The sequence below is a fragment of the Leopardus geoffroyi genome, chromosome D3, assembly GCF_018350155.1.
Source record: "Leopardus geoffroyi isolate Oge1 chromosome D3, O.geoffroyi_Oge1_pat1.0, whole genome shotgun sequence".
NCBI classification, from domain to species: Eukaryota; Metazoa; Chordata; class Mammalia; order Carnivora; family Felidae; genus Leopardus; species Leopardus geoffroyi.
In genome coordinates this window covers 54655911-54680132 of record NC_059339.1, presented here as the reverse complement: position 1 = coordinate 54680132, position 24222 = coordinate 54655911, and the positions used below count along the sequence as shown (strand labels likewise).

The following is a 24222-nucleotide window of genomic DNA, read 5'->3' as shown; positions in this document are numbered from 1 at the left end:
GTAGCTAAAACTAATTGCACAAAATAGACTTCCATGTAAAACTTATATGACAAAGAATAATTGACATCTTGATAAAAGAGTCATTTCATGAAGAAGGGATAAAAATTATATACATACCCAAAACATAACCTCAAAATTCCTGAAGTATAAATGGACAGAATTAAAGTGAGAAGTATACAGTTCTGTAGTAAGAGTTTGAGAATTTAGTATCCCTACTTTCAATAATGGTTAAAAGAGCTAAAAAGAAGAAATCAGTAATGATACAGACTTGCACGGCACTAGAACAGTGTTGGCCTAACAGGTTTATATAGTATGTACTACCCAATAGCAGTAGAAAACACATTCTTTTCATGTTGTTATTGAACACCACTCAGTATAGATCATGTGTTAGGCCACATAACAAATCTCTATAGAATAAAAAATGACTGAAATCATACAAAGTGTCCTTTCTGGCCACTTGGAGTGAAACTAGAAATCAATAACAGAAAGAAATCCAGGAAATCCGTATACATGTAGATATTTAACAGCATGCTCCACAACAACAAAACAGCTCAGTGACTCACGGCTGTGATCACAGAGGAAATTGGGAAATACTCTGAATAGAATGAAAATGAAAACACAGTACCGAAACCTGTGAGATGCAGCAAAAGCAGTGCTCAGAGGGCACTTTCTAGCCTTAAGTGCTAATGTTAAAAATGAAGATCCGAATCCAATAACCTAATTCCGTATCTTACAGAACTAGGAAAGAATGAATGTGCTAAAGCTAGCAAAAGAAAGGAAATAATAAAGATTAGTACAGTGATGTCAGGAATAAAAAATAAGAAACTATCACTAAAAAGTTGTTTCTTTGAAAGGATCAGCCAAATTCACAAACCTCTGATTAGACTGACAAAGAAAGAAGACTTGATTTATGAGAATCAAGGATATTGCTACAGACCTCACATAAATAAAAGGGGCTACGATACTATGAGCAATTGGTAATACTATGAACAACAAATTTAGATAACCAAGATGAAAAAGACACATTCCTAGGAACACATAGACTACCAAAAGTGATTCAGAAGAAGTGGAAAATCTAAACAGATTTGTAATAAGTAAATAAATTAAACCAGTAATCAAAAATATTCCAACCCAGAACGAAATGGCTTCACTGGTGAATTCTCCTAAGCATTGAAAGAAGAATTAATACCAGCGCTTCTCTAACTCTTTCAAAAAATGGAAGAGAATGGAACACTTTTCAACCCATTCTATGAGGGCAGCATATAGACCAATGACTTCATGAATAGATATGCAAAAATCTTCCACAAAATACTAGCAACCTGAAGCCAGCAACATAATAACAGAATTATACATCATGATAAAGTGAGATTTCCCTTAGGTAGTGTAAGCGTGGTTCAAAATAGCAAAACTAATCAATGTGTAATATATCCACAGTAAAAAAGGGGGCAAACCCATGTGAACATCTCAATTGATGTGGAAAGTATGTGGCAAAATCCAGCACCTTTTCATGATGGAAATACTCAAAAAACAGAAAACATGATAGAGGACATTTATGAAAAACCCTCAACTCACATTATACTGAATGTTTAAGACCGAAATTTTTCAACCTAAGATCAGGAACCACACAAGGATACCTGCTCTTGCCACTTTTATTCGACATCGAAAATCTCAGACATTGCTGATGGAAATGTCAAATGGTTTAGCCACTTTGAAAGAACAGTTTTGGTGGTTCCTCAAAAAGTTAAACCTAGAATTATCAGAAAACCCAGCAATTCCACTCTGAGGTATGTACAGAAAAGATTTCAAGAGGACAGGTATTCAAACAATATATTGTGTGCAGTTGTTCATATCATCAGTATTCACAATAGCCAAAAGGTGGAAACAACCTCAGATTTTTCAATGGACTACTATATAAATAAAGTGTGATATATCTATACAATGGAATATTATTCAACCACCAAAAGTAATAAAAGTTTTGATACATGCCGCAACACGGATAAACTTCTAAACCATCATGCTAAGTTAAAGAAGCCAGACACAGAAAGTGATCTACTGTATGATTCCATTTATATGAAATATCCATAACAGGTAAACCCATAGACATGGGAAGCACACTGGTCGCTGACAGGGGCTGGTGGGAAAGGGCAAGGCAGGAGATTGCTTAATAAATAAGAGGCTGTTCCTCTGAGGTGAAGAGAATGTTTTACCACTAGATGGGGATGATGACTGCACAGCATTGAATGTAGTAAATGCCATTGAACTTTACACTTCCAAATGGTTAATTTTATATGACTTTTGCCTCAATTAAAAAAAATTTCTAAGAATTAAAATTTTGCTGGCCCCCAAGTTAACTGAATTTTAGAATAAAATACACAAAAATAGATTCAATTATATGTAATAATTTAATATATCATGTAATTGGTATTACAAGCCAGTAGGGAGAGCATTATTTAATAATAGATGCTGGGACAATTATTTTTCTCTCTTTAATTAACTTTTTTTATTTGAGTGTAGTTGACACACAATGTTACATTAGTTTCAAGTGTACAATGTACTGATTCAACATTTTTTTAAAGAAAACAAGCAAGAAAAAATACATTATTGAAAACATATATTTAAAAATGAAATTAAAACTATAGGAGAAAATATAATGAATACTTAACTGACCTCATATTAAGCAGGCTTTCTTTTCTTTTTTTTTTCAATCTATGAAATTTATTGTCAAATTGGTTTCCATACAACACCCAGTGCTCATCCCAAAAGGTGCCCTCCTCAATACCCATCACCCACCCTCCCCTCCCTCCCACCCCCCATCAACCCTCAGTTTGTTCTCAGTTTTTAAGAGTCTCTTATGCTTTGGTCTCTCCCACTCTAACCTCTTTTTTTTTTTTTTTCCTTCCCCTCCCCCATGGGTTTCTGTTAAGTTTCTCAGGATCCACATAAGAGTGAAAACATATGGTATCTGTCTTTCTCTGTATGGCTTATTTCACTTAGCATCACACTCTCCAGTTCCATCCACATTGCTACAAAGGGCCATATTTCGTTCTTTCTCATTGCCATGTAGTATACCATTGTGTATATAAACCACAATTTCTTTATCCATTCATCAGTTGATGGACATTTAGGCTCTTTCCATAATTTGGCTATTGTTGAGAGTGCTGCTATGAACATTGGGGTACAAGTGCCCCTATGCATCAGTACTCCTGTATCCCTTGGGTAAATTCCTAGCAGTGCTATTGCTGGGTCATAGGGTAGGTCTATTTTTAATTTTCTGAGGAACCTCCACACTGTTTTCCAGAGCGGCTGCACCAATTTGCATTCCCACCAACAGTGCAAGAGGGTTCCCGTTTCTCCACATCCTCTCCAGCATCTGTAGTCTCCTGATTTGTTCATTTTGGCCACTCTGACTGGCATGAGGTGATACCTGAGTGTGCTTTTGATTTGTATTTCCCTGATAAGGAGCGACGTTGAGCATCTTTTCATGTGCCTGTTGGCCATCCGGATGTCTTCTTTAGAGAAGTGTCTATTCATGTTTTCTGCCCATTTCTTCACTGGGTTATTTGTTTTTCGAGTGTGGAGTTTGGTGAGCTCTTTATAGATTTTGGATACTAGCCCTTTGTCCGATATGTCATTTGCAAATATCTTTTCCCATTCCGTTGGTTGCCTTTTAGTTTTGTTGGTTGTTTCCTTTGCTGTGCAGAAGCTTTTTATCTTCATAAGGTCCCAGTAATTCACTTTTGCTTTTAATTCCCTTGCCTTTGGGGATGTGTCGAGTAAGAGATTGCTATCGCTGAGGTCAGAGAGGTCTTTTCCTGCTTTCTCCTCTAGGGTTTTGATGGTTTCCTGTCTCACATTCAGGTCCTTTATCCATTTTGAGTTTATATTTGTGAGTGGTGTCAGAAAGTGGTCTAGTTTCATTCTTCTGCATGTTGCTGTCCAGTTCTCCCAGCACCATTTGTTAAAGAGGCTGTCTTTTTTCCATTGGATGTTCTTTCCTGCTTTGTCAAAGATGAGTTGACCGTACGTTTGTGGGTCTAGTTCTGGGGTTTCTATTCTATTCCATTGGTCTATGTGTGTGTTTTTGTGCCAAAACCATGCTGTCTTGATGATTACAGCTTTGTAGTAGAGGCTAAAGTCTGGGATTGTGATGCCTCCTGTTTTGGTCTTCTTCAAAATTACTTTGGCTATTCGGGGCCTTTTGTGGTTCCATATGAATTTTAGGATGGCTTGTTCTAGTTTCGAGAAGAATGCTGGTGCAATTTTGACTGGGATTGCATTGAATGTTAGATAGCTTTGGGTAGTATTGACATTTTGACAATATTTATTCTTCCAATCCATGAGCAGGGAATGTCTTTCCATTTCTTTATATCTTCTTCAATTACCTTCATCAGCTTTTATAGTTTTCAGCATACAGATCTTTTACATCTTTGGTTGGATTTATTCCTAGGTATTTTATGCTTCTTGGTGCAATTGTGAATGGGATCAGTTTCTTTATTTGTCTTTCTGTTGCTTCATTGTTAGTGTATAAGAATGCAACTGATTTCTGTACATTGATTTTGTATCCTGCAACTTTGCTGAATTCATGTATCAGTTCTAGCAGAGTTTTGGTGGAGTCTATCGGATTTTCCATGTATGGTATCATGTCATCTGCAGAAAGTGAAAGCTTGACTTCATCTTTGCCAATTTGGATGCCTTTGATTTCCTTTTGTTGTCTGATTGCTGATGCTAGAACTTCCAACACTATGTTAAACAACAGCGGTGAGAGTGGGCATCCCTGTTGTGTTCCTGATCTCAGGGAAAAAGCCCTCAGTTTTTCTCCATTGAGGACGATATTAGCTGTGGGCTTTTCATAAATGGCTTTTATGATGTTTAAGTATGTTCCTTCTATCCCGACTTTCTCAAGGGTTTTTATTAAGAAAGGATGCTGATTTTTGTCAAAGGCCTTTTCTGCATCGATTGACAGGATCATATGGTTCTTATCTTTTCTTTTATTAATGTGATGTATCACGTTGATTGATTTGCGAATGTTGAACCAGCCCTGCATCCCAGGAATGAATCCCACTTGATCATGGTGAATAATTCTTTTTATATGCTGTTGAATTCGATTTGCTAGTATCTTATTGAGAATTTTTGCATCTATATTCATCAGAGATATTGGCCTGTAGTTTTCTTTTTTTTACTGGGTCTCTGGTTTAGGAATCAAAGTAATACTGGCTTCATAGAATGAGTCTGGAAGTTTTCCTTCCCTTTCTATTTTTTGGAATAGCTTGAGAAGGATAGGTATTATCTCTGCTTTAAATGTCTGGTAGAACTCTCCTGGGAACCATCTGGTCCTGGACTCTTTATTTGTTGGTAGATTTTTGATAACTGATTCAATTTCTTTGCTGGTTATGGGTCTGTTCAAGCTTTCTATTTCCTCCTGATTGAGTTTTGGAAGCATGTGGGTGTTTAGGAATTTGTCCATTTCTTCCAGGTTGTCCAGTTTGTTGGCATATAGTTTTTCATAGTATTCCCTGATAATTGCTTATATTTCTGAGGGATTGGTTGTGGTAATTCCATTTTCATTCATGAATTTATCTATTTGGGTCATCTCCCTTTTCTTTTTGAGAAGTCAAACAGGCTTTCTTAAATAAATTGTGGAACAAGGAAATACATAATATGCAGTCATCGGAAATATGTCGTCCTGTGACTAAGAATGTTACAGTGTCTGTAACAATGTCATGTAACTAAAGCAGCATGTAATATTTTATGATTCTAATTCTATAAAAATTGAAATGTTAGAATATTATATTCTGTTATATTTAAAAATTAATGTGTTATTTTATATTATGATTTTTGGTGTGTATGAACTTCCTTTAATTTGTGATACTTATTTAATAAGACAATAATTTCATGAAAATAACTCCCTTGTTTGTTGTTGATAACTGTTTCTCTTATAACCTTTATCAAAGGAAAAATACTTCTTTTTATTTATTTATTTATTTTATTTTATTTTTTTCAACGTTTATTTATTTTTGGGACAGAGAGAGACAAAGCATGAACGGGGGAGGGGCAGAGAGAGAGGGAGACACAGAATCCGAAACAGGCTCCAGGCTCTGAGCCATCAGCCCATAGCCTGATGCGGGGCTCGAACTCACGGACCGCGAGATCGTGACTTGGCTGAAGTCGGACGCTTAACCGACTGCGCCACCCAGGCGTCCCACTTCTTTTTAAATACAATGAAACTTGTCTGGATTCTAGAATTGGATCAAATTCTCTATATATTCTCTCTGTATTATCCAATATAGAGAACTTTACCTAGAAAAATTCTTTGGAAAAGAAATAACATACTAATTTGGACATTTTGCAAACACCTTATAATTTCAAATCTGAAGTAGCAATTTTGGTTTTGGAATTTATATTGGTGTCCCAGAAACTGCTAAACTGAAGTTAGAGAAAGAGCTCTCAAATTATTCTCAATAAACTCCCCTTTTTTTCTGATAAAACACTCTATAGGAAACACCAATTTCTCTCTCTTTTTTTTTTTTCAAATTTATTTCTTTGTTTTGAGAGAGATCAAGAACACAGGCTGGGGTGGGGCAGAGAGAGAGGAAGAGAGAGAATCCTAAGCAGGCTCTGGGCTGTCAGCACAGAGTCTGATGCAGGGTTTCGATCTTATGAACCATGAGATCATGACCTGAGCTGAAATCAAGAGTCAGATGCTTAACCGACTGAGCCACCCAAGTGCCTTACCAATTTCATTTTTAAAAAAGAACTGTTTTAATAACCTCTGAAATATTTTCAGGTCATTTGTGACAGATTTTAAATGTCTATTAATTTACCATGAATTATCAAGCCCATTATGTATCAGACTTTTGCTATATTGCTCTCCTATATAGTAGCATCAGCATGCATAGTAAGTTTCCCCACAAACATTTAAAAGTTAATGTAAGAGAATCACCTAAAATTTGCTTAGTGAGTTTAAGTACAACAGTTCTTTATTAATTAGTTGCTTCTTTCCCTTTATATAGGAGCAGAACTTCTTCCACAAAAGAGTGGAAGGAAGATTGGAGTATTGCTACACCAATGAAAGAGGTCAAACCAGAAGAAGAAAGAGGTAAAATTATACCCCATACTTAGATAAGTGAAATTATGTTTAAAAATTAAATATTTTTAATTATTACCATAATCATTTTTAAAAGTTTTATAATTCTTGTGCATATCTAATAAAGAGCCTTCTATATCATTTGATTAAACAACAAAATTCAACAAATATTTGCTATACCATATACTGGGCTAGGTCCTAAGTAAATAATGATCCCTTCCTACCTCTCAAGAAGCTAACTGTAATTCAAGGCCGTCCAGTAGAACTTTCTGGGATAATCAAAGTGTTCTCTATTTCCACCATCCAGTAAAGTAGCTACTAGCCACATATAGCTGTTAACCACCTGAAATGTAGCTAGGGAGACCAAAGAATTTAACTTTTCAGTTTAATTTTAAGTTACATTAAATTTAAATAGTCACATACGGTTCATGGCTGCCATACTGGACATAGAGGCTCTGCTGTGTGTGTGTGTGTGTGTGTGTGTGTGTGTGTGTGTGTGTGTGTGTTTATGTACAACAATTTGTATACTGGAATAAAATTTTGTTAAAAATACTTCAGCATATTTGAATGTATTTTTTTGAGAGAGAGAGAGAGAGAGAGAACGTGCATGCAAGTGCATGCGCACGTGAGCAATGGAGGGACAGAGGGAGAAAGAGAGAGAGAGAGAGAGAGAGAGAGAGAGAGATGGAGAATCTTAAGCAAGCTCCATGTACAACCAAGAGCCCTAGGTGGGCTCGATCTTATGACTGTGAGATCATGACCTGAACTGAAATCAAGAGTTGGACAGTTAATGGACTGAGCCTCCCAGGCACCTCTATAGTTTTAATATTATATTAAACACCTCTTCCTACCTTCACCATAAAGATTTATTAAACATTTTCCTTTCATGAGAGATAACTAATGAATTCAGGACTTTTTTTTTTAATGTTTATTTATTTTTGAGAGAGAGATAGTGTGAGCAGAGAAGGGGCAGAGAGAGGGAGAGGGAGACACAGAATCGGAAGCAGGCTCCAGGCTCAGTGCTGTCAGCACAGAGCCCAATATGGGCTCGAACTCAAGAACTGTGAGATCATGACCTGAGCCACAGTCCGAGGCTTAATCAACTGAGCCACCCAGACCCCTGCTTTCAGGACTTTAAAAAAATGTTTATTTATTTTGAGAGAGAACATGAAAGCAGGGGAGGAGCAGAAAGAGAGAGAGAGAGAGAGAGAGAGAGAGAGAGAGAGAGAGAGGAGAATCCCAAGCAGGTTCCATGCTTTCAGTGCATAGCCAGACACGGGACTTGAACCCACGAACTATGATATCATGACCTGGGCTGAAATCAAGACTTGGCCGCTTAATGGACTGAGCCACCCAAACGCCTCATGAATTCAGGACTTTTTAAAAGCAGTAATACTTTGTTTTTCAAAACTCTCATTCATAGTGAAGATCTGTGTTTACTATTTACATTTCATATATTTATATCTACACTGAAGGGAAAAAAAGCTCATGTATTACTTCTTAGTTTTGCACATGACAAATGTTGTAAGAAAAGATTAATATATTAAGGACCACAACATAACAGTGAAACAGCTATGTTTATTGTGAACTCACACATTTTTTCCCAGAGTATAACACAGTGTCAAGTTGAGGAAGATTTATTGTAATTAGGTGTTTGTGCTAAAAAAAATTGCAAGTGGTTGCTCACTTAGTATGAAACAGTAAAACTAATTGAAATGGTATTCTGAAAAAAAATTGAGAGGTAGATTAAATACAATGAATTGGAGGCATCTCAAGTTATAAACAGCGTTTATTTTAGGATGCTATCATAGAAACAGTACAAAAGACATCTTGTGCAAACATGATAGACATGTTTGCCAAAACATATTTATATTGCATGAGATGTGCTCTAATTTTACGTGGCATTAATTTCATCACACATTTCAGACTGAAATCTCATTATAGGAATTGAATATATCATAAGTGGGCTGGAGAATACAATGTTTACTGTGTATGTTGTCGTAAAAATACCCAGACACTTAAGAATATAACGTATCCAGGAGGTGGTAGAATTTGAAAACAGAGGACAATAAACCAAAGTAGGGACCAGACAAAGGGCCAATCCATGAAAAGATAATTTTTATGCATTACAGTAGAGAATCCTGTTTCTCAAGAATTCTTTTTCAGCCAGCATGCTGAATTTCTTTGACAGGCCTACTAGGTTAGAAGTAGAAACTGTGTGGCTACTGAGCTTGCACTTAAAACCAATGTCTAATACAATCTTCTAGCAGAAAATTATTGCTTTATTGTCCAAAGTAAAACAAAATAAAACAGAGGTCTATTAGTTGTCTTTTTTCTTTTTCCAGTTTTACTGTTTTTCCTCTAGCCTCAGCTCTTTGAGGCTTTGCCTTTCTTGACACTTTGTGTTTGTTTATGTCTTCTTGTCATGTCACATTTTGGCAAAAGTCACTGTTTACAAGTATAAATCTCACCAGAGTGGAACCCGTATCCATCTTCCTTACTGCTCTATCTCTGGGGAGAGAACATATTGCCTAGAACGTAACAGGCTCTCTACATGTTTCTAGTATAAATAGATGAATGAATACCCATGTTAATCATTCCGTTAACATTAAACCATAGCATTTCAGAGCTGTGAACCAGGAATCACAAATATATCTCATTACAGGAGTTAATTTGTGTTATAACTGAATAAACAGAATTTGGAAGCAATGAATTCCTGGCAAGGCTAACTAGGGATGCTATTATCTGATAAGGAATAAAGTGTCTTATTTCTAGGAACCATCTGAGGATTTTCAGTCTTTATCTGATGTAATCATTGTTATTTGCTTTGTCATATTTATTTGTCATAGAATGAGATGAAACGATGTAATCATTGTTATTTGCTTTGTCATATTTATTTGTCATAGAATGAGAGGAAACGAAACACAAGCATAGTTTAAAAATAAAGCTCTATAATATAGCTTGTGAATAAAGCAGTTTTTCTTTAGGTAAAATATTATACATAAAGCTATTGCTTGAGATTTAGCTATTCTAATTATTTTATAAAATGTTCACTTAAAAATCTGTCTTCAAAGGTTTTAATTAATGTTAGGATTCTGTTATAATAGAGCTGTCTTTAAAAGGCCAATTCATTTTTCTAAAATTCTCTTATTAAACATATAAATATTAAAAAACAGTAATAATATGATAGTACCTATGTTCCCACCACCTAGTTTATAACCTTATTCATTAACATATGTGAGTACATATTTCTATTTTAAGATGAAAGGTGTCCAGAATTAAAGCAGGAAATGGAAATATTGCTATCAGAGGCCATTCATCTCATTAAAAGTCTAGAAACTGACCGTGCAGAAGCTGAAGAAGCTTTAAAACGACAAAAGTCAAGAAAGAAAAAGATTCACATGAAAATTGATTCTTGGTCAATTTGGAGACTTCAAGAAATCCCACTAGCTGTGCAGAAAGGTAATAATAAGGATTTTTTTCATGTTGCTGTTTACTTTGTTGAAGAGGCATAATCAGGGGCGCCTGGGTGGCGCAGTCGATTAAGCGTCCGACTTCAGCCAGGTCACGATCTCGCGGTCCGTGAGTTCGAGCCCCGCGTCCGGCTCTGGGCTGATGGCTCAGAGCCTGGAGCCTGTTTCAGATTCTGTGTCTCCCTCTCTCTCTGCCCCTCCAACGTTCATGCTGTGTCTCTCTCTGTCCCAAAAATAAATAAACGTTGAAAAAAAAAAAAAAAAGAAAAAAAAAAAAAGAGGCATTATCAGTTGAAACTTGGGGAAAAAAATCAACAGTGACCACATTGTTTTGTATCTAAAGTAGTGCAATTTTGATAGATGCTATTGATGATAATGCTGAATTCAAGTATATAACTGGGACTGCACTGAGCAAACCTGGACCTTCCCTGGCTTGGTGTTTGTTGGAAATTCCATAGTATTTATGATACTCAAGGGTGGCATTCAGACATTTGGCACATTTCCTATGATGACTACATTGTTTGAGTACTTGAAATTTAGAAATTTGAGTGATTTCCAGTTATTGTCATTGGCCACATATTTAAATCTGGGAAAATAAAAGTTTTTAAGTGATATTTTAGCAACATGAATATGCTTTTGACAATTCAGTAGTATATTTCATTAAGAACTTTTGACAGGCAGTAAGACTTGAGATGATTCCTAGGGGTAGGTAACAAATATTTAGAAAGGAAACACTGTCTTTTTAGACTAAAGAGTAAGAGACCTGTGGTAAAGTATTAAATAATCTAAAGGCATTTGATTTTTTAATTCTCCAAACATGCCTGTCAAACATGCCTGACTACACAATTTCTGAGACTGGAATTTGTTTATAAATAAATTTTAATTCAGTTAAAATTTTTAATTCAGTATTTACATGCTTTATAAGTAGATTATATTAGGGTACTCAAAAACCTATCATTTAAGTTAAGGCACTTTTGAGAGGAAAAGGGGGCCATTATCATCTTGAGACATAATATTATGTGTCAAAAAGAATACTTACACCTTTGTTATATGTCTTCTAAAATTATAGTTTCTATAGTAGGGTGTATACATTTTAGGGAGTTGCGAGAAAAGGTTAGAACTTTTATTTATAGGGGTGACTGGGTGGCTCAGTCAGTTAAATGCCTGTCTTTTAAAAAAAATTTTTTTTTTTTAATGTTTATTTTTGAGAGAGGTAGAGCACGAACAGGGGAGGGGCAGAGAGGGAGACACAGAATCTGAAGCAGGCTCCAGGCTCTGAGCTGTCAGCATAGAGCCTGACACGGGGCTTAAACTCACCAGCTGTGAGATCATGACCAGAGCAGAAGTTGGATGCTCAGCCACCTGAGCCACCCAGGCACCCCTAAGTGTCTGGCTCCTGATCTTAGCTCAGGTCATGATCTTGCAGTTTGAGGGTTTGAGCCCTGCGTTGGGCTTTGTCTGGCAGCGAGGAGACTGCTTGGGATTCTGTCTTTCTCTCTCTGCCTCTCCCCCGCTTGCTATTTCTTCCTCTCTCTCTCAAAATAAAGAACTTATACATTCATATATATATATATATATATATATATATATATATATATATATGTGTGTGTGTGTGTGTGTGTGCGTGCGCGCGCATAACATATATATGAATATACATATATATATATTTATATATAGTTAAAACATTTTTTTAAGTAATGTATACACCCAGTGTGGGGCTTGAGCTCATAACCCTAAGATCAAGAGTCGCGTGCTTTATCAAGTGAGTCAGCCAGGTACTCCAGTAACACGTTGTTTAGATTTTGTTTTTAAGTAATATCTACACCCAATGTTGGGCTCAAACTTACAACCCTGAGATCAAGAGTTGCATGCTTTACTAACTGAGCCAGCCAGGCACCCCAGAACTTTTACTTATATTTTAAAATTTTATTCTTTTTATTTTCTTTCTTGATTATTTGGGTTTTTAATTTTGCTTTTATTGCACCAGATAAAATACAGTATCCAGTGGTTCCTAAATTATGTTATTTTAATAAAATAAAATAAAATAAAATAAAATAAAATAAAATAAAATAAAATAAAATAAAATGTAGGTTTAATGAGTATTTCCTCCTTTTAAAGTAATACTGAGCTCACAGATTGACCTCACCATTTGTTTACTCCCTTCTGGAGCAGAAGTCAAGAAGCAGGAAATTTCCCAGAGCCTAGACTGGATGAATTTAACTTAGCTTTTGTCTATGCACTTTGCTACCCTTTACTAAAGAGTTAATTCCAAAAATTATGCAAAATTGCTCTAAACTCACATAGACATTTTTCTACCCATGCATTTAAAGTAATACATTTTACAATATATTTAGTTTCTACAGATGTTTTATTCAGGCTTGGAGTTAGTTTGTTCTGATTAACAAGGTTTTTGAATAGAATTTAAAATGTGTATACTCTACTAATAAAATAGCATAGCTATGTAATTTGTAAATCCATACATGCATATATATTGGTATGTTAGAGACAACCGAAAGTACAATAGGGTCGGAATAGAATGGGAATTCTGGGAAATTCTGGATTCCAGTAGGGTCTTGAGCAGATTCATATTCACATCCACAGGGCGTCATCTGCAATTTTTGAAAATGTTTTGGAAGCCCTTCCTTGTCATTAGTAGTAGAAAAGTCAGTGGGAGCTGGTTTTGTTTAATATTTTGCTGATTTCTGTATAATCTCATATAGCCTTTATAAGAGTGCATACTGTAGTTTGTGGTTTATATGAAGTTGTACTTAAGGAATTGCCAAAATAGAACTAAATTGAGATACATGTGTGGACATTCTAGATACTTTATAAATGCATTTTCAGTGATGGAATACATTCTTGCCATTGGTGATAATTTATTGCTTGGGCTATCTTTTATTTAAAGAGCTACTTAAAGATCTTTTAAAAACTATTAAAAATCTACTTAAAAAACAAATTTATGTTCTTCTGCTTTATTTTATTTAAGTGGCTAACATATGCAATGAAATTGAAGTTCATTATTACTATGTAGTTTTTAAGTACCTCCTATTTATAAAGTATTCCTGAAAAACTATGTGCTTTCAGGAATATATTGCCTTCATATTGATATGTTTAGGATATAATTTCTAAATTTTATGAATTTTTTTTACAGGTTCTAGAATTATATATTCATGTAGTCTTTAAATTCTCAAAGTCTCCAATTTATGTGACAGGAAAAACTTTTAATCTCCTTAACAGCCTTAATATTAAATATGATGTTTAAAGATTTTTGGATAATTTATTATAAAAAATTCTGTTTACAATTTTAAGAAAATTAAGGACATTCAATTTTTCTAGATATCTTGTGGTAACTCCTCCAGATCCATCCATCCCCCTAACCAGCCTGCTCACGCTTGTACCTTTTGTGTTTTGGTCCATGAAGCTTATTCATAATAGACTGCATCAAAGATATTTTTGGTACTCTGGCTTCCTGCTAGTGCAACCAATGGGTTCAGTGGTAAGAGACCAAGGGAGATAATGGAGAAGAATGAGGGTGCGGTATTTATACCCCTACTTGGTCACTGCATCCCCCTCCCCAGAATGACAGCCACTGGCACCATGCAGCCAATAATCTAGCAAATGTCTTTTCATTTAACTATCAAAAAAGATAACCAGAAATAAGTTGCAGTTCACAAGTTCGAGCCCCGCATTGGGCTCTGTGCTGACAGCCAGAAGCCTGTAGCCTGCTTCAGATTCTGTGTTCCCCTTGCTCTCTGCCCCTCTCCTGCTCTCTCTCTCTTTCTCTCTCTCTCTCAAAAATAAATAAACATTAAAAAAATTTAAAAAAAATAAAGGAGAGAACATATACTATATTTATTATACTCAAGCAGCGTCTGAAAGCACAAATGAACTAATGACTCAGATTCCCCTGGTACTCTCATTGTACCTGTTTCTTTAGATTCTCTGTCTTTCCCTTAACCTACATTCCTGGCTCCATGGGTACTTCCCTATGATTGGAGAAAGGATGGAGTAGGAAGGTAATTGTGTCCCATATAAATGCTCACAAGAATGCTTCTACTGTGGAAGAAGACCTCAGTAATAACACAATGTTAAATCTTCTAATTTTGTTTTGCATTGTTTTGTCATGTGAATTAGTCAGATATTACCATAATAATTCTTTGTAACAAATGCTTTGGAACTCAGTGACTTACTGCCACTTTTTAAGAATGGCTTATAGCCACTTTTTAAATATGGCTTATAGCCACTTTTTTAATAGCTCATATTACTGACCTGTAAATTTTAGTTGATACTTTTGTGTTTTGATATATAATTGTATCAACAGAAAATCGTACTTATTTTTTTCCTTTTTCTTTCTGATATTTATAACTCCTGTCTCATCGTTTTACTTCTAGATGATTTTAGAGGCCTCTACTCTTGCAGTTTTTCTCATTTTGTAATTACATAGAGTGGTTGTATGTAACCCTGTATATACATTGGTTGTTATAAGCAGGATTTGTACAAACAATTATTATCTTATAATACATATATTTTAATCCCTTTGATGATAAATGATGAAAGCAATATATTTTATAAGGCAATACTAAAATAATTTATATTAAATTTAGGAAGCTTCACAGATAAGTAATTTTGGAATCTAAAGTATTTCATATTTCTCTTTTACAAATAAAGATTGCCTTCTGGAGCTTTTGTTTTAAAATCAGATTTTCTTTTGTTATTGTATGTCTAGAACATGAGGCCTATTTGAGAGATATTGTAGAATTACAATGGCATCTTGAAGATAGAGCTTATCAGCTAAAACATTTTGAGGAACAAAAGGTGAAATTGGAGGAAGCTAATGCAAAGCTTCAAGCAGACACAGACTACATGAACGCACGCGGTCCTCTAATTAACTCAAAGCAGAACCAAGAACTTGAAACTCTGAAAGAATTTTATATAAAAAAATTTGAGGTAAATTAATGGATATGTATCTTATAGATTTATAGATAGTTATAACAAATGTTTCAGCTAAAAGAAATTAGCATCTTTAAATGTTTCATTTTCATTGAAAATTGACCTGCTACTTATTTCCCAAAGGAATATTATACTACACACAATACAGTCATTTGATATTCATTTAAACTGTGTCTTCTTTCCTTTTATACTTAGGGGTATTAATAATATTTAGTCAACTTACTAATAAAATTTTGGAGATTTAAAAACAACATGGTAATATTTGAAGTTGTAAATTGAACTGCAGGAGAAGGCAAATATATATCAGTCACTTTCATTGTTTATGATAATAAAGTATAAAATATTTTCAATGACTAGTTAATATTTAACACTCTTAATGTGGGATTGTGTTATAGAAAAATAAAGTATTTATACCTTCCATTAAATGAGCAAGTATAGAAAAATAAAGTATTTATACCTGCCATTACTTTTGATTATTTAGAATTGCTAAATGTGTTCTGTATTTTCCTCAACCAGTCCATTTTCCTCCCTCGCTCTCTGAAGACAACCTTATCGTGAAATTCTGTTTCTAGGTGAAAGTTGTATATTTTTATACATATATATGTATTTTAGCACAATACATGGTTTCTTTTTCATTCTTTAAATAGTATCAAACGTATAACTTTCTGCAAGTTGTTTTTTAATCTGATTTTTTTAAGATATCAAACTCTTGTTGATACAGAGAAATCTAGTTTATTCCTTTCACTTGCTGTCTTGGATTTGACACCTAAAGCAAAGCTAACAAAGGCAAAAACAAGCAAGTGGGGGTAATCACTGTGAAAAGCTTTTGCATGGCAAGAGGAACCACCAGCAAAATGAAAAGACAGTCTGCTGAATGGGAGAAAATATTTGCAAATCACAAATCTGATAAGGGGTTAATATCCGAAATAAAGAACTTAGCAGAGACAACCTGAAAAAAAATTGGGCAGAAGATCTGAATAAATATTTTTCCAAAGAAGACATGCAGATAGCCAACAAGTACATGAAAAGATTCTCAGCATCACTAATCATCAGGGGAATGCAAATCAAAACCACAGTAAGATATCATTTCATACTTGTCAGAATGGCTATTATCAGAAAGACACGAAATAATAAGTGTTGGTAAAGATGTGGAGAAAAGGGAACCCTCGTGTACTGTTGGTGGGAATGTAAATTTGTGCAACCACTGTGGAAAACAGTATGGAAGTTTCTCAGAAAATTAAGAATGGAACTGTCATATAACTCAACCATTTCACTTCTGGATATTTGTTAGAAGAGAAAAACACTAACTTGAAAACATATGTGCACCCCCTGGTACTTTGCTGCGTTATTTATAATAACCAAGATATTGAAACAATCTAAGTGTCTATCAGTGGATGGCTGGATAAAGAAGATGTGGTATATACATACAGTGGATTTTTACTCAGCCAAAAAAGAATGAGATCTTGCCATTTGCAACAACAGGGATGGACCTTGAGGACATTATGTTGAGCGAAATAAGTCAGACAGAGAAAGACAAATATCATATGATCTCATTTATATGTGGAATCAAAAGAAACAAAATAAAATACAATTTCATAGTTGTAGACAACAGATTGGTGGTTGCCACAGGCAGCAGGGGTTAGAAGATGAATGAAAAAGGAGTCAATAGATAAACTTCTAGTTATAAAATACATAAATCAGAGGGATTTAATGTGTAGCAATGGTGACTATACTTATAATATTGTACCGCATATTTATAAGTTGCTGAGAGTACATCTTAAAAGTTCTCATCACAAAAACATCTAGCTATGTGTGGTGATGGATGTTAACTGGACTTACTGTGATGATCATTTCACAATATAGAGAAACATTGAATAATTATGTTTTATACTTGAAACTTCTATGTTAATTGTATCTCATTTAAAAAATGAAAAACGTTTGTGCTTAAGGGGCACCATCAGTATCTGATAAAAGGTCAATATTCAAAATATGTGAAGACCTTTCATAACTCAACACCAGAAAAACAAGTAATACAATTGAAAGGTGGTCAGAAGACCTGAATAGACATTTTTCCAAAGAAGACATCCTGATGGTCGATAGATGCATGAAGAGATGCTTCACATCTCTAATCATCAGGGGAGTGAAAAACCGCAATAAGTTATGACCTTATAGTTGTCAGAATGGCTAGAATAAAAAAGACAAAAAGGAGCAAGTGTTGACAAGGATATGGAGAAAAAGGAACCCTCATGCCCTGTTGGTAGGAATATAAATTGGGGCACCACTGTGGAAAACAGTATGGAAGTTACTCAAGACATTAGAAATACCGTATGATCCAGTAGCTCCACTACTGAGTATTTACCCCAAGAAAACAAAACCCTATAAAAAGATATATGCACCCCTGTGTTTATAGCAACATTACTTACATTAGCCAAGATATGGAAATAACCTCAGTGTCCATTGATAGATCAATGGATAAAGAAGATGTGGTACATGTATATACAGTAGAATATTAGCCATAAAAATGATGAGATCTTGCCATTTGCTCCAACATAGATGGACCTCTAGAGGGTATTATGCTAAGTGAAATTAACCAGTCAGAGAAAGACAAATCCTGTATTATTTCACTTCTATGTGGAATCCGAGAAATACAACAAACAAAAAGCAGGAACAGACCTGTAAATACAGGGAACAAACTGATGGCTGCCAGAGGGGTGGGGGTAGAGGGATAGGCAAGTGGATGATGAAGAATGGGAGGTACAGGCTTCCATTTACAGAATAAATAAGTCCCTGAGATACAAGGTACAGCATAGGTTGTATAGTCAATGATATTGTGAAAGCATTGTATGGTGACAGCTACACTTGTGAGCATAGGATAACGTGTAGACTTGTTGAATCACTATGTCATACACCTGAAAGTAATTTAACTTTGGGTGTCAACTATATATCAATTAAAAAAGCAAAAAAGATAAAGGGTACTATCAAAAAAGTAAAAAAACAAAAACAAAAACAATGAGAGAGAAACAATTGTAAATTATACATTCAGAAAGGACATAGTATCTAAAATATATAAAGAACTTTTTAAATGCAACAAATCAGGGCATACAGCCCAATTAGAGTGGGCAAAGGACTTGAATAGATTATCTCCAAAAGACATACATACAAATGGGCAGCAAATGTATGAAACGATAGAGGCTCAACATCATTAGTCACTATGGAGATACAAACAAAAACCCCAATGAGATACCACTCACAACAAAATAACAAGTTTTGGTGTCTGTGTGGAGAAATTGGAACTGTGGTACTTTGCTGGTGGGAAAGTAAAATGGTTGCAGATGCTGTGGAAAAGACTTTGGCATTTCTTCAAAAGGGTTAACGTAGAATTACTATATGCTCTAGCAGCAGTTCTACTCTTGAGGATTATATACCACAAAGAATTGAAAACTGATATTTAAAGAACAAAGCCAAAAGTTTTTACATAAATATTCATAGCAGCACTGTTTATATTAGCCAAAAGGTGGAAACAGCCCAGTGTTCATTGTCGGATTAACGACTAAACAAAATGTGATATATCTATACCATAGGAAGAAATAAAAGGAAATGAAATACTGATACATGTCACAACATAAATCAACTTTGAAGGATTATGCTAAATAAAGAAGCCAAATACAAAAGATCACATGCTTTATGATTTTATTGGTATGGAAAATCCAGAATACGTAGGTCTGTAAGACGGAAAACAGATTGTGATTGCTAGGGGAGAGTATAATGTGTTTTGTTTATAGTCATTTATCATATAAATTTGTTTTGTTTTATTCTGTCTTGACTCAGTTTTTAAAAAAAAAAAACTTTCTTTTTTTACATTTATTTATTTTTGAGACACAGAGCACAAGTGGGGGAGGGGCAGAGGGGCAGAGAGAGAGGGAGACACAGAATCTGAAGCAGGCTCCAGGCTCTGAGCTGTCAGCACAGAGCCCAATGTGGGGCTTGAACTCACGGACCTTGAGATCATGACCTGAGCTGAGGTAGGACACCCAACTGACTGAGCCACCCAGGCACCCCTGTCTTGACTCAGTTTTGAGGTCCTGGCTAGAGGCCTGCTGAAATAACCAATTGCTTAAATGATGCAAGACCTCTAGCCAATGTACTTGAGCCCTAGTGCATAGCTACTTGCAAATCAAGCTCACAGCCTCATTGTTGCCTTCAAATTCATCAAGCAGCTTGGCCCCATAACACCATAGAGCCACAAGAGTATTCTACACAATCGGCTGGAGTATCAATGGGGGAAGGATATGCCAGTGCCACATGGGCCCAATCCAGAGCTTGCCCTTGAGATGAATTTGTCTCGTTCCTGACAGGGAGCCCAGCACCCCAGCAATGCCTACAGGTTACCTCTTCTAAAGGTACTGACAGGTTGGACATGGGATATTTGATATTAGGAATTCTGTTGTGTTTCCTGACCTCGTTTGCTTAGCTCATCGTCCCTGCATACTCCTTGCTCTCTGCTAAGATACATATGCCCACACTCCTGTGCCTAAAGGGGAGTCTTGTAGAGGTTACTGCCATCTGTGCTATTCTAGAAATTAATGAACATTATTGCTTTTTCCAGGAGGCACTTGTTTCATTTCAGTCCACCACTTTACCCACTGGGGAAAGGATTGTTCACTCCCTAGTGCTTTCTCTTCCTCTCCCTCTAACTTTCCAGCAGTGACAAAAAAAAAGGGGGGGGGGAGAAATGGAGAGAGAAGGGAGATTGTTTATATTTGATAATTAATAAAAACAATAACAATGGAATATTTTGGACCCTTTCTTTAATAGTGGTTATTCCTGAGAGAATTACAGGTGATTTTATTTATTTTTCCATCTGTGTTTTCTGGTTTTTCTACAATGAAGTAATATTGTCTCAGTGATAAAAATAGCAAAAAGTAGCAATTCTCCTGTAGGTGAAAAGATAATTCTTTTATTTTGCTCATGTTACCTGGGATATTGAAGTTATTTTCTTCAGTAACTTTTATACATTTCTAGCATTGATGTCTTTCAGGCTAATGCAAACCTGAAACTTTACTGTGCTCAATAGACTACATATGGGAGGAAACTGATGTAAAGAACTTAAAAAAAAAATCAGAACAACTCTAAATTTAAGTCTTTTTCTTTTCTCTGATCTTACTCTTGCTTGATTCTTTTAATTACTAAGTGTATATGTTAACAATAATATTTTTCATTTCTAGGTAATGGAATTATACAAACAAGTTCAGGAAGAACTTGCAGAAGCTATAGAAAACTATAAGAATGCCAAATTGAAGGCTAAACAAATGAAACAAGACATGGAAAAAGATATTCATAATGATGAAGCAAGCCTAGAAGCCTACAAGTAAGAATTTTTCACAAATGCTGCTTACAGCATTTTGAACAAAAATATTGATTAAAATTTAATTTATATTCCTGTATAAAATATCAGATAAAGAGAAAGGAAAGAATCTAAATCACCCATATTTATCTTATCACTATGTTTATATGTAAATTAAGACGTGTTTTTTACATATGTAAATATATGTGTATGAATTCCTAAGCACTATTTTTCTGTCTATTTTATTTTATATTAGGTTTTTTATTTTAATTACACTATTAATATATAGTATTATATTATTTTTAGGCATACAGTATAGTGATTCAACAATTCTGTACATTACTTGGTGCTCATTATGATAAGTATGTTTTTTAATCCCCCGTTTTACCTATCCCCCCCATACACACACCCTATGTTAATCATTAGTTTGTTCTCTGTAGTTAAGAGTCTGTTTCCTGGTTTCTCTCTCTCTTTTTTCTTCCTTTACTCATTTGTTTCTTAAATTCCACATAAGAGTAAAATTATTGTATTTGTCTTTCTAACTTATTTTGCTTAGTATGATACTCTCTAGCTCCATCCATATTGTTGTTAATGGCAAGACTTCATTCCCTTTTATGACTGAATAATATTCCACTGTGTGTATATATACACACACACAGTGGAATATTATATACGCTGTGTGTGTGTATATATATATACACACACACACACACACACACACACACACACACACACACACACTACATCTTTATCTGTTCATCTATCAATGGATACTTGGGCTCCTTCCGTAATTTGTCTATGAATGATGTTGCAATAAACATAGGGGTGCATGTATCCCTTTAAATTAGTGCTTTTGTATTTTGGTAGTAAATACCCAGTAGTGCAATTACTGGACTGTAGAGTAGTTCTATTTTTAACTTTTTGAGGAACCTCCATACTATTGTCCATAGCGGCTATACCATTTTGCATTCCCACCAGCAGTGTAAGAGGGTTCCTTTTTCTCCACATCCTCGCCAACACCTGTTGTTTCTTGTGTTTTTTATTTTAGCCATTTTGATAGGTGTAAGGTGATATCTTATTTGTTGTTTTGATTTTCATTTCTCTGATGATGAATGATGTTGAGCATCTTTTCATGTGTCTGTTGGTCATCTTTATGTCTTCTTTGCAGAAATGTCTGTTCATGTCTTTTGTCCATTTTTAATTGGATTATTTGTTTTTTGGGTGTTGAGTTCTATCAGTTCATATATTTTGCAATACTAACCCTTTATCATATGCCATTTGCAAATATCTTCTCCCATTCAGTAGATTGCCTTTTAGTTTTGATTGTTTCCTTTACTGTGTGAAAGCTTTTTATTTTGATGTAATTCCAGTAGTTTATTTTTGTTTTTATTTACCTTGCCTTGGGAGACCTATCTAGAAGAATGCTGGTATGGCCAATGTCAGAGAAATTACTGCCTATGCCATCTTCTAGGATTTTTATGGATTCAGGTCTCACACTTAGGTCTTTAAACCATTTGAGTTTCTTTTGTGTATGGTGTAAGGATGACTCAGTTTCATTCTTTTGCATGTAGCTGACCAGTTTTCCCAACACCATTTGTTAAAGAGACTTTTTGTATATTTATTCCTCCTTTGTTGAAAAGTAATGATCATATAATTGGCAGGTTGATTTCTGGGTTTTCTACTCTTTTCCATTGATTTATGTGTTTATTTTTGTACCAGTACCATACTGTTTTGATTACTACAGCTTTGTAATATAACTTGAAGTCTGGAACTGTGATACCTGTAGTGTTGCTTTTCCTTTTCAAGATTGCTTTGGCTTTTTTGGAGTCTTTTGTGGCTCCATACAAGTTTTAGAATTTCTTGTTACAGTCCTGTGAAAACTGCTCTTAGTATTTTGATGGGAATTGCATTAAATGTATAGATTGTTTTGGGTGGTATAGACATTTTAACAATATTTGGTCTTCCAATCCATAAGTATGGTTTGTCCATTTCTTTGTTTCATCTTCAATTTCTTTTATCAGTGTTTTATACTTTTCAGAGTACAGGTCTTTCACCACTTTAGTTAAGTTTATTCTTAGTTATCATTGGTGCAGTTGTAAATGGGATTATTAATTTCTCTTTCTGCTGCTTCATTATTAGTATATAGAATTTCTGCCCATTGATGTTGTATGCTGTGACTTTACTGAATTCATTTATCAGAACTGGTGTCGTTTTGGTGAAATTTCAGCATTTTCTGTATATTGTATCATGTCATCTGCAAATAGAGTTTTACTTCTTTCTTAAAATTTTGGATGTCTTTTATTTCTTTTTGTTTTCTGATTGCTCTGACCTTTTTTTGTCTGATTGCTGTACTGTGCTGAATAAAAGTGGTGAGAGTGGACATCCTTGTCTTGTTCCTGACCATAGGAGAAGAGCTCTCAGTTTTTCCCCATTGGGTATGATGTTCACTGTGCATTTTTCATATAAGGCCTTATTATGTTGAGGTATGTTCCCTCTAAATCTACTTTGTTGAGGATTTTTATCATGATTGAATGTTGTACTTTGTCAAATGCTTTTTCTTCATCTCTTGAAATTGTTTTTACCCTTTCTCTTATTGATGTGATGTATCATGTTGATTGATTTTGAATATTAAACACCTTGCATTCCAAGAATAAATCCCACTTGATGTGGTGAATTATTTTTTTTACTGTATTGTTGGATTTGCTTTCCTAGTATTTTGTTGAGAATTTTCGCATCTGTGTTTATTGGAGATACTGGCTTGTAATTCATTCTCTCTCTCTCTCTCTCTCTCTCTCTCTCTCTCTCTCTCTCTATTTTTGTGCTGTCTAATATTGGTATCAGGGTGATGCTGGCCTCATAGAATGGATTTGGAAGTTTTCCTTCATATTCTATTTTTTGGAATAGTTCAAGAAGATTAGGTATTAACTCTTCTTTTTATGTTTGGTAGAATTCACCTCTGAAGCAGTCTGGTCCTGGACTTTGTTTGTTGGGAGGTTTTTTAAATATATTTTTTAATGTTTATTTATTTATGAGAGAGAGAGTGCACGTGTGTGAGTGGGAGAGGGGCAGAGGGAGTTTTTGGTTACCGATTCAGTTTCCTTGATGGTCATTGAGATGTTCAAATTTTTTTATTTCTTCCTGTTTTGGGTTTGGCAGGTAATATGTTTCTAGAAATGTATCCATTTCTTCTAGGATATATGTGATTTGTTGGCATATGATTTTTCATAATATTCTCTTAAAATTATTTGTATTTCTGTGGTGTTGGTTGTTACTTCTCCTCTTTAATTTATGATTTGTTTATTTGAGTCCTCTCTTCCTTTTTTCTTTGTTTTGATGAGCCTGGATGGAGATTTATCAATTTCGTTGATCTT

General features: G+C 34.9%; 1 protein-coding gene across 6 annotated transcripts in view; it reads left to right on the top strand.

Moving 5' to 3' along the window:
• The window catches only part of CCDC178 (coiled-coil domain containing 178), a 436131-nt gene that overhangs the window by 77399 nt on the left and 334510 nt on the right, over nt 1-24222 (top strand). For all 6 annotated transcript variants that reach the window (XM_045457578.1, XM_045457575.1, XM_045457577.1 and 3 more), the window contains 4 exons: nt 7011-7096; nt 10346-10546; nt 15284-15504; nt 20733-20875. In XM_045457578.1, the coding sequence (XP_045313534.1) occupies nt 7011-7096; nt 10346-10546; nt 15284-15504; nt 20733-20875 (651 nt within the window). The remainder of the gene's footprint in view (nt 1-7010; nt 7097-10345; nt 10547-15283; nt 15505-20732; nt 20876-24222) is intronic.